Below are 12,261 nucleotides of genomic sequence, written 5' to 3' on the forward strand. Positions count from 1 at the left end.
CTCCTTCTAGGTGTATTCTGTCACTGAGTGATATACTCTAATATTTCCTCTAGTTAGTGATTGAATCTTTATCTCTCAATCTTGAAATCTGAATATGAAGCAATAATAATGTTTAACCGCCATTGGTAGAAGCAATTTAATCCAACGTTTAACCATCTATTTGACACAAGCAAACAAACCATAATGGATGAAAAGAGTGAAAAAATTGATATGAATCTTAATCTTAATATGTGCTTCAATGATATAAAATTACACACTATAACAATGTCATGTGTTTATGAGAAGGATAAAAAAATAGAGTATTAATAAATAAAGGTAAATGAGGGTAATTGATGAAGAATAAGAAAACAAATGTGTAGATTCTTGTTTCCATTGATAAATGATGAAAGAGTGTTATTGAAAGAAACAAATATTGTTGTTAACATGACACTAAAAATGCCCTCATCCAGACCTGAAAAGGATGCCTTTGTTCCCAAGGCATGGGTTAATTTCATGGAAACGGTAGATAGAATAGTAGGGTGAAAATTCTTCTTGAAAGGTTCTAGAAATTCATTTTCTGGACATTCACATACAAGAATGAAGAAATTAAACTTGAATGATCAAGAACATGTATCTTGCAACCACATGCATCTTGAAAGGAATTTTATAGTCGACTAAATCAAAATATGGCATCAATACATTATTTCATCATAATAGTTGAAGATTTGGAAGTTGAACTTGAAACTGCTCCAGTGAAGGGTAGAGAAAAACGTGCAGCAAGTTGAACACTTGTAGAAAAATCATTATGTTGAAAATACAATGATTGTTGTTGTTGATGATGATGACTACTACCAATGTTCTTCTAGGGATATTGAGATGAGGAAGAAGAACCGCAATGTTCTTTATTGTAATGAGAATCATGATGATTCTTTGTTGAATCTTGAAATGGTGGAGTCATAAGAGGAAGCTATCAAAAGTTTGATTATGCTCTAATACCATGTTAAAATGTGGTATGAGTCATGAGTGAATCTTCTTGATGAACAAGAAGTATGAGAAAGAAAACTTACACAAGGAAGGAGAAAGGAACGATAGAGATAAAAATTCTATTGAAATGAATAACCCTTGTCATCATGTTTCATTATTCTCATTATTTTCAACGTTGTTACAAAATGTAGGAATCACCATTTATATACTACATCTACCAAAAGAGAAGGAAAATGAAAAACAGTTAACTTGATAATTGATTAATCATGTTAATAATCGATTATTTTGTTGGATCAGACTACGATCGGAGAGCCTCCAACCACTGAGGAGTTCCATTGTTATCGTGGTATGAGAGGAGTGAAGAGCCATAAGTGAGACACAATGTCTTGAACCAAAACCTTAAGGCATTAATTTTATGGGTATTTTCTACTTATAATCTCTTTCACTCCTCCCTGCATATCTAATGTGAGACTTCAAAATTGAATAAAACCAACAATCTTCCCATCAAGTGTGAGTACCATACACTTTCCGGTCTGCTCCCCTTAAGTCCACCATGTCTCAGCCGAACCATCGGCTCTGATGCCACTTGTTGGACCAAACTAGGGATGGCAACGGGCACGGCCGGGCACGGGTAGTAGCTACCCACTACCCGTTTCGAAATAGGGGAGAAATACCCGTACCTTCCCATACCCGTACGGGTACCCGCTGCGGGTTTTTTGCGAGTATTTCTGTGTACCCACGGATAAAACGGGTACCCGCGGGTTTTCTATATTTTCATTGAATTTCTAATTTACTATTTCTATTATGTTTTAAATGAGATGAAATTTAATTATTTTTGTGTATTTTGAATGAATAGTCGACAAAAATGCTAAATCTAATGAAATTTTCTGTTTTGGTGGTTTGCTATTCTCATTTACTTAACAAAAAGCATATATTTTTCTTTGTAAGACATGTGTGTTTTTACACATGAAATAATATTTGTAGTGTATTTGATCACCAAATTAAAAAGATGTAAACAAAGTAAAAGGAAAATATGTAAACAAAGTAAAAGAAAATATGTACATAGTGTAATGAAGGTTATGATAGTATATTTTTTATTTTAATTAAAAATAATATAATAATCATATACATAACGAGTACCCGCGGGTACGGGTACCATAATACTCATACCCACCCGTATGTACTACGGGTATTTTTAAAAACCTGTTTTTAAAACCCGCGGGTACCCGTTTGTGACACGTACCCGTGCCCGTACGGGTTTTACCCGCTGGTATGGGTTTTTTTGCCATCCCTAGACCAAACTATGACAGGGAGCCTCCAACCACTAGAGAGTTCCATTCTTATCGATGTATAGTAAGAGTGAAGAGTCACACGTGAGATACCACGTCTTGAGCCAAAACCTTAAGGTATTAATTTTTGTATGCATTTTTTACTTATAAATTCTTTCAATATCTCCCACATATACAATATGAGATTTCACACTTGAATAAATCTAACATTTCTAATACAAAATCATAACTAAACAATAGACCACATAATTAATCATTAATTGTTTATCCAAAACAGAATTACAAACCTCATTTATAAAATAATTCTTCTCTATTATCTTTACTTTTAAATTTTCCCTTGTCCCAAATAGAGATCTAATGCTAACGTTAAAATAATGGAGCAAATCGCATTTTCGTAATGATAGAAAGTAAGGGAATTTTAATATTATTTAATGAAAAGAGGATGGGAGAGCTGATGTGTTGTAGCGAATCATTACCAGAAGTCAAAAGGTAGCATCCAAGGCACTATACACGCGTCAGCAATGCAAAGTGGTTGTCTCACTTTCTTCGTCTCATCTTTTACCACGTATCAATCGTTAATTTGCTATCCTTAAATTATGCATCAGTATTTTACATTTAGATAAATAAAGTAAGATTGTGATATAAATATACGCACTAGTACATTATAAATTATTTATTTGAATTATATTTTAAATAATTAATGATAATAAATATAAATAGTGAATGATATAATAATATTGTATAAAACTTATATAATTTGAGTACAAATATTTTTTACATATAAAGTAATTATTTATTTATTTTCATGTTTATAACCTTAGGCTATGTTTGGTTGGGAAGGAAAGAAAGTGGGAGGAAAGAAAGAGAAAGGAAAATAGTTTTTCCATTGTTTGGTTGCATCGAAAAGAATGAAGGAAAGAAAAAATTGGTGAGGCCTATGTATTATGTTTTTTCTCCATTATTAAGAGAAAAACATGTAGAAAAAATTGTACCAGAATCAATTGTCCCAAAGTATGTCTTAAACCATGTTCCAAACCAATGACGATAAAATAAAAACAGAAAAAAAATAAGAAATATTTAATTTTTTAATTCACATGACATGTTTTCATTGGTTTAAAACATGATTTGTAACATACTTTGAGATATCATCTCTTTGATAGTACAAAGAAAATATAATTATTAATAATAATTATATTATTTTCTCTTCACTTTCTTTCCATTTTCTATCATACCAAATAACTTAAAAAATTATGACATGTTTTACCCATTTTCTTCTCTCAAGTTTTCCTTCCTCAACTTTTCTTTCCTCGGGCTTAGGCCCTTCTGCTACCTTCACTACTCTTCCTCTCAATCACTCCAACCCCACCAATCCCACCGCTGTGTAGAAAGGACACAACCAGGAGCAATATTGTTCTTCAAATATACTAGTATAGTATTATTAGAGGTACTTCAAATTGCACAATATATCATAATTGTGATAGAATGGGGTTTTGTACTGAAATACGCCAACAATAATGAACAAAATAACAATAATATTATATTTTTAATGAGAAAAGGAGTATATATTAATAGTGTAAGAGATTTTTATATTATATCACTATATTATTTATCATTCATATTTGATAATCATTTACATTGAAATAAAAATATTACAAATAAATGATAGATGATATACTAATATAAACTGTCAATACATAAATATTAAATTCATTTTTAATTAATATAATATGTTTTCTCATCAAGATATGAGATAACAACATATTTTGGGACTATAGGCAATGGCAATCACCATTGAGATGGAGATCTCATGTGACTATCAGTGTCTCAAATGGATCTCAAGCTAATTAAAATGTATCATTTATTTGGAAAAAAAATTATAAAAAAATAAATTAATATTTTATATTATTTTATAAAATATTACTGGATAGAAATACGAGAATAACAACTTTTTGGGACAAAGGATCTTAATTCATCTGGTCAAATCCACAATATTTTCAGCAATTATGGAAACAAAACTATGATTGAAACCACAGTTTAAAACATGAAGTATAGTATATACATAATTAGAGAGACAAAGAGAGTATCTTCTCTCAATACACACTCATGGACCCAGCCATGGAACCTTTGTCTTGATTCAAAGCTTAAAAAATTTGAGCTTTTTTTCTTGAACGACACGATCCGATTCTACCGCTTCTTCTTCACTCTCTTCTCATTTCTTTGCTATATACCCTCTTTCTTTCAATCTTATCTCTCTCAACACTAAACTATATACCCTAAACTACAGTGTCTTATGGACATGGAAGATCATCATAACTATAATCATCACTACCATAACTATGACCATGAAGAAAAGTACGGCATAACCGATCTCAGGCAGCTTATAAGTGAACCAAGGTCAGCCACCCATTTCACTTCTACACCGTTACCACCCCAACCCACGGCTGAGCTTTTCCCCAGCCACCACCGGAATCTGACACCTCTCCACCAACAACACTACGAGATGATGATGTTTGGTCGTGACATCATGCCATGTACAACCACTCTTCACGACTTTCCTTCCACCACCGATTCTGTTGCTCCAGCAGGAAGCATCACTGTAGGTTATGTAGCCACAACCACTGCTGCCGCTGGTGCTGCCACAGCTAGTGCTTCGACTCCTCCTCTTAGCGGTGGCTTAGAGGCTGAGACCGCATGCTGCATCGGTGGAGATGCATCCACTGGAAGATGGCCCAGACAAGAAACCCTCACTCTTCTTGAAATTAGATCTCGGCTTGACCCTAAGTTCAAAGAGGCTAATCAAAAAGGACCCGTGTGGGATGAAGTGTCTAGGTACAATTAATAGAACTAATTTATTCGCTTTTACTTCCAATCATTATTTCTTCATTGATCACTGGTAGGTACTTCTTCTGTCCTTAATTTCTTCTTTAAGTGTTTTTTATAAGCCAGGAACTGTTTGAGTAAAAGGTACTATAGCCCATCAATAACAAATTAATCTTCTTCCCTCCTTGCTGCAATTGAAAATGCAGGCTATAGGAGCAAACACTAAATCCAAAAAATTAACATTATTTCTTCCCAACATGTGAAATCAAGATTACAACATCTTTGTTGTTTCAGAAAGCAAAAATCAAATTTATTACAAGATAAAAGAGTATTAACAAGAAACTCTCTCGAAGTGGTAGTGTTTCAAATTGAATTTCACAACTACAATTCTGTCTAAAATATTACAGTTCTTTTGGAATCTTAACTAAGATATTGCAATGACATTAGTTGTATTTTCCCTTAATTTCTACATTGCCATAAAAACAATATAATCACAACCATAAACACAATTTGAAACGATATAAGTAGGTATAGAAAAATCAAATAAATAAACATAACCAAAAGCAACAAACCCAAAATAACCACTTCACAAAGCACATATCAAGATAAACCCCAATCACTAGGTTTAACTTTTATCAAATCTACAATACCACTACTATCAAATTGATGGCCTCTAAAAATAACAACATTCATAGGAATGCAAATACTTCATACAGTAACTTTTCAGTATATTAAAACGTATATTATGTTTAGTTTTTTCTTGTTCTGGGATTTAGAAAATTGTTCAGAACAACCTACTAAATGGAACACTACATGTAACATGACTGCACTTTGCGGTAAATAATAACTCCATTGCTATAATTTTTGGAAACTCTTAAATAGGAGCAATATTTTAAATTGTAGTTGCTAATAATAAAACTGCATTTACAATGATTGAAAAAAATTAAGGTCATAATTGTCATGCCAATATATTTGTACAATATAATTTAAAACACTGTATTCTAGTAAGAAAAAAACAACTTTTTATCTGCTGGAAAATGAATATACAGTATTAGTATATACACTAGCTGTTTAATCATAGACTCAATTTTAGATTACTAATATTGGGCACTTTTACTAGTGTCTTGTTATCCATTTTGAAATTCTGTACCTCTCTTTTAATCGCAAGCTTTCTTCTAAGTTTTCCCTTATTTTAATTTGATTTACCATTCAGATGCTTTTGATCTGTCTCCTAATTAGATTGTATGAAATGACATCAACCACAGGCTCTTTCTTCGAAAACTAATTTCTATGTCAAGTTTTGAATGACAATACGTTTGTTTTTGTTTGCTATAACTAGGCAGCAAAACATGAAAACGTCATTGCATGGCATTGCACAGAATAATTAATTTCCTAAAACTCATCCTCACATGGGAACTCCTCCACTAGGGTTATTACTTCTATCACCTATAATGAAGTCATCAATTTTTACCCATTTTTACATCTATATCCTTTGAGTTATTTGATTTATTTTTTCATCTGGATTATATAAAATATAAGAATAATGCTATCTTCATAATTAAATTGTGAAAACATTTAATTATGCTTAAGTTTTTAATTCTTGGCATACGTTTAAACATAAAAGATAAAAAGTAAGAGTTATATTGTTGATTTGTTGTAAAAGAAGTTATTAAACTTTAACTTTTCAAATAATACTGCTGAAAGGGTAAAAATTAAGATATAGATATAAATTCATTTGTTATAAACTCTTTTTTTCTACTTTTTGATGATGGCATTAGGATCATGTCTGAAGAGCATGGATATCAAAGGAGCGGAAAAAAGTGCAGGGAGAAGTTTGAAAATCTCTACAAATATTACAAGAAGACAAAAGAAGGTAAAGCAGGAAGACAAGATGGGAAGCATTACAGATTCTTTCGTCAACTTGAAGCCTTATATGGAGAAAGCATTAACCACTCATCAGTTCCAGAAACCAACTTTTGTAGCAACATTCGTTTAAAGACAAGCAACATTAACACCCCTTATGAAGCAAATCATGAAAATTGTTGCCTCAGCTTCAATAACTCCACTGACTTTGACACATCCTCATCTGATGATGATGATGACAATGATCATAATAACAGCATTGAGGGGCTTATGGAGATTAATAATGAGTCAATGTTGGAGAAGAGGAGGAATAAGAGGAAGAGTGGAAGGAGCTGGAAGGTGAAGATAGAAGACTTGATTGACTCACAAATGAGGAAGCTGATGGAGAAGCAAGAGGAATGGTTGAATAAACTTATGGAAACAATGGAACAGAAGGAAAAGGAAAGGGTGTTGAGAGAGGAAGAATGGAGGAAACAAGAGGTTAATAGGTTAGAGAGGGAGCACAAGTTTTGGGCTAAAGAGAGAGTATGGACTGAAGCAAGGGATGTTGCTTTAATTGAATCTTTGCAACAGCTAACAGGAAGAGAAATAAAGGGTAGTGAAGCTAATGAGCGTGTTGAAGTTGCAGCTGAGATGAGAAACAACAGTGGAAACCAGAATGAAGATGTAATTGAAATTTTGAATAGCACTGTAGAAGTTGATGATAGCTGGAAAGAACCTGAGATTACAAGGTTGCAACAGTTGAGAGATGAGATGGAAACATGGGAGGAAATAGCAAACAAAATGACTTGTTTTGGATATGAAAGGACTGCTTTTATGTGCAAAGAGAAATGGGAGAGTATCAGCAGAAACTACTATGCCAAGGAAAGAAACAAGAAGAAGAAGGAATATTCAAGATGTTCTTTTTACCTTGAGAACAATGACCAATCTTCATTATACAAGGAAGGAAGTACTTATTGTGATATCAATGATCATCAAAGGCCTCAAACAAATGATGGTTCTTCACCTTCAATTACCAATGTTGGTCATGCTGACACTTGCTTTCCCTTCTTGATGAGTGAGGGTGTAAATTTGTGGGAGAATTATGGGTTAAAGCTCAATAAAAACAACCAAAACCATTGACTTAAAGATGGAACGTGGAAGAGTTGAGTCGTAAGAATCATAGAAAATTTGATAGCCTTTTATCTGAGACTGTCTCAAACTATGTAAGCAAAAGAGCTAATTAACTGGTGAAGGTTTATGTCTAGAGATTGATGGTGATGATAAGGTGATCAATATTAATATAATTAGTGATGTTTCGTACGGAGGAAAATAATGGTTGATTCAAGTTACAATGTTAAATGAGAGGTATGAAGACGAAGTGGTGAGTTAATTAGGTTCACTTGGGTGTTGAAATTTGACACCTAGTTAAGGTGAGTTTCTGTTTTTCTTTTATGCATGAAAATGGAGTTGTATTGATTCGTATTCTGCACCTTTAATCATGTTTATATCAGCTGGTAACCTTTTTCTCCTTCGTTCCTCATGATTCCTCTTCTATAATTTTTTTGGATTAAACAGTGCATGTTTTTGGTGTTTATTGTGTTCTGAAACATGGGCATGATTGTGTTAGAATCCTCTCTAGTGTTAGAGAGATAAGATAAATAAATCAAACACACCATATAAAAATAGAATATTGCAATACTTTTCCTCTTTAATCAATATAGATTAAAAAGCAACTTGTAGAGAGATTCTTTTCCTTCCCACATGGGCCTACATGATTACTATTAGTTAGTGGCAAATGAAAGTTTTCTTGGACACAATCAATCTCTTTCTTAATTGCTTATGCTGTAACGAGTGCACAAGAATATATAGAAATAAATAAATACAAGGCTTCCATCTTCCTTCACAACACTGTATAGATCTCTAAATTAGTGACCATACTGTTACCAGGGCTGTGTACAAGAATCAATAACTATCATACAGCATTGCATTGGATTGAAACATGTACCCAAAAAAGCCATACAATTCTCCGGTGATACACTCTACAGTTACATATTCTGTGATCCTTGCTATCTAGTTGACTCTAATATATATATATACCAACACGCCATGAGTAAAATTGTTCACTCGTTCACACTTCCTTTTTTTGTGGCTAGAGGATGCATTTCAGAGTTGTAAATCCATTAAACTTTTCTTTGAGCATGCTCATATTTAGTACGTACATACACCACATTGTTTTATCTTGTTTTTTTATATTTTAATTTTGAACTTTTTTTATATTTCAGAAACAGTTGTATAAGAATATAAAAGATGACATAGAGGAGAAATATATACCACACTAAAATTTTAAACTTAACATTCAAATAATACTACTCTTGTTAGAACGAATCATGATGATACTAGAGGGTGAAATGGAGATCACCTATCCCAAGATTTGGTGTCTCATTGTGTATCAATCCTATCAAAAAAATGTTAACTAGTTAAGGAAAAAAATCATAAAAACAGAAAATAAATTTTTTTAATTACTTAGGGTAATACGATTGATTTAGGATATGGAGACAGAAATTTTTTGGGACATGAAGACAGAAATTTTTTAGGACATGTGATCCTTATTTTTAAAGGGTGACCATACTAGAGTTGGTAAAATGGATCAACCGAATGGATTTTTTGGCTATTAAACACCCACCAAGTACTGGTAATTTGGGGCCCTTTAAAAAAGCCCAAACTCATTGGTCTAGGTCGATTCAATTAAACAAAGTCCAAACTTAGGCTAGTACCAAGTTAAACAACTAATTTTAGCACAAAAAAATATTAAAACTGTTTCAGCTCAATTCAATGTAGTTCAATCCCAAACAAAATTGATTAACGATTTCTTCCTGAAAAAGTAATTTTGGGATAACTGAAATAGTATAGATGGGGATCACATGTCCCCATTTTTATTTCACACGTTGTCTCCATTCAATTAAAAAAGTTAATTTAATTAAATAAAAATATTATAATAACATAAATTAATATTTTCATGTATATGAGAACAAGATTATCTTAAGACCTTATCCAAACAGTACTGTACACTTAAGTAGGCTTTTGACGTCTCATATATCCTATGCTTTTTCCACGGATACGTGAATGCACGGTTAATCCACTATAAAGTCGTGAAAGCGAATCCCCTACATCACCAAAAAAAGAATAAAAGTTATTTTTCTTTTGTCTTCTTTTTGCAGAGAAAAATTAATAGTAATTTGCAGGACAGAGAGCCTTTGTTCTGCAATCTAACATCTTCTTATGGCATTATAAGGCTGGTACCTGATAAAGTATAGTGGGATGTGGATGCTCTCAAATACAGGAAAGTACAGTAATAGATGAAGATTATATGACAAATTCTCTTTCTATGATTTAAATTATTTTTCAATTAAAAAACTTACAAAATTCGTTTCTCTTCTTAAGCTATGATTTAAGAAAGCTGTTTGGAGAAATCACTACTTCTTCTATTCTACCCCACATAGATGCACAAATACAGATACACATGCATTGCTATTACGCTCGTGGACACAGGCAGTGTCCGTATCTGGGAAAGAGTAAAGAAGCTTCTTGCAAAAAGTGAATCAAAACCCAGAGAGACATGTTGGCAGTCTTTACCATTAAACAGCTTTATCTTTCTCTTGAACCACCTGCTTTCGTTGCTTGTTTCAACGCTTACAAACAGTTAAGGTAATAAGTTAGTGAAGGAAACCCAAATCATAATCCATAGCATTATTTATAATATTCTTGAATAATAGATCAACTAAATAGGTGTTTGTGTAGTGGTTGTAAGGTTATATTAGATTAAAAAAAAATCAAAAGGTCAAAAATTTGATTCATTTTAATAATACTTGTTTGGAGTTATAGTCATGCACTAAAAAAAAATAATTTTATATTCTTGTACTATAAAAAAATCGATCACTTAAATAGTAAATAAGATTTAGAGAAAACACATTAAGTTGGTTGTCAAGAGGTGAGTTAAGCTACTATTATTATGTAAATAATGATTTAAGTTTATGGTTGTATTTGCATAATATATATACTACCCAACCCCGTTATATTAGGCACCGGAATATTATTCATTTGCTTAACATAAAAATAATAAAGGGAAGAAGAAGATCCATGACCAAATAATGAATGCATATATAATAGACACAGAAACCTGTAGTAGACTTGCGATCAGTAGGATCCCCAGCCCAATCAGCATCTGAATAAGCAGACAATGTCAAGGAAGAAGTTGAAGAGAAAAGAAGACTCTGAAACTGAGTGCCTCAAAGATAACGAAGGATCCGAAGAACAACTGCCCAATGAACAGTAGTAGGAGAACTCACAAACTGGCTAACAATGTGCACTGCATAAGCAATATCGGGTCTGGTAATGGTCAGATACACCAAACTACCAACAAGAGTGCGATATAGAGTAGGTTCAGAGAGAGGAACACCATCAGAAGATGTATATCTAGCATTAGTCTCAAGAGGACTGTCAACAACTTTAGTGTCAGAGAGACTAACCAGGTCAAGAATATCAGCAATATATTTCGATTGGGAAAGAAGATAACCCCTAGGAGATGAGGCTACTTCAATTCCCAAGAAATATGTAAGAGTACCTAAATCCTTCATCTCAAATTGTTCTGCTAGTTGCGTCTTCAACTTTGTAATCCCATCAACATCATCACCAGTAATGATCATATCATCGACATATAAANTGTAGTAGACTTGCGATCAGTAGGATCCCCAGCCCAATCAGCATCTGAATAAGCAGACAATGTCAAGGAAGAAGTTGAAGAGAAGTTATCACAATAGAGAATTTCTCAAACCAAGCGCGAGGAGCTTGTTTGAGCCCATAGAGAGATTTTTGCAGCTTGCATACTTCCCCCGGATTATGAGAAACTCCAGGAGGAGGAACCATATATATTTCTTCATGAAGATCACCATTTAGAAAAGCATTTTTGACATCCATCTGAGAGATATGCCATTGACGAACAGATGCAATAGCAATAAGAGTGCGAATGGTTGTCATCTTGGCAACAGGAGCAAAAGTTTCTTCATAATCCATGCCATATTGTTGAGCATATCCCTTGGCAACAAGACGAGCTTTGTAACGCTCAATAGAACCATCAGACTTGATCTTGATCTTAAAGACCCAACGAGAACCTATAGCACGTTTGTCTGGTGGTAGAGACACCATAGTCCAAGTACCTGTTTTGTGCAAAGCAGAAAATTCATCGTTCATAGCCTGCTGCCAAAGAGAATCAAGAACAGCCTCTTGATAGGAGGATGGCTCAGATAACCTGTGGAGAGAGGTCAAAGCAGAAGCAAAAGAAGTAGAA

The 12,261-nt window shown here is 33.2% G+C and overlaps 2 protein-coding genes across 4 annotated transcripts; one reads left to right on the forward strand and one right to left on the reverse strand.

Annotated features, from left to right (window-relative positions):
- LOC109353644 (trihelix transcription factor PTL-like) lies at positions 4,332–8,323 on the forward strand. Of its 3 annotated transcripts, none has more exons than XM_019595982.1 (3): positions 4,332–5,081; positions 6,851–7,732; positions 7,805–8,322. In XM_019595982.1, the coding sequence occupies exons 1-3, from the start codon at positions 4,543–4,545 to the stop codon at positions 8,055–8,057; spliced, it is 1,674 nt and encodes a 557-aa protein (XP_019451527.1). In that variant the 5' UTR covers positions 4,332–4,542; the 3' UTR covers positions 8,058–8,322. The 3 variants fall into 3 exon arrangements, with proteins under 3 accessions (XP_019451527.1, XP_019451526.1, XP_019451525.1); XM_019595981.1 differs by having other exon boundaries at positions 4,332–4,773; positions 4,804–5,081; positions 6,851–8,322; XM_019595980.1 differs by having other exon boundaries at positions 6,851–8,323.
- On the reverse strand, positions 11,204–11,620 carry LOC109353939 (uncharacterized mitochondrial protein AtMg00810-like). The gene has a single exon (XM_019596295.1). The coding sequence runs from the start codon at positions 11,618–11,620 to the stop codon at positions 11,204–11,206; it is 417 nt and encodes a 138-aa protein (XP_019451840.1).

Source organism: Lupinus angustifolius, chromosome LG08 (assembly GCF_001865875.1).
Source record: "Lupinus angustifolius cultivar Tanjil chromosome LG08, LupAngTanjil_v1.0, whole genome shotgun sequence".
In the NCBI taxonomy this organism is placed as follows: domain Eukaryota; kingdom Viridiplantae; phylum Streptophyta; class Magnoliopsida; order Fabales; family Fabaceae; genus Lupinus; species Lupinus angustifolius.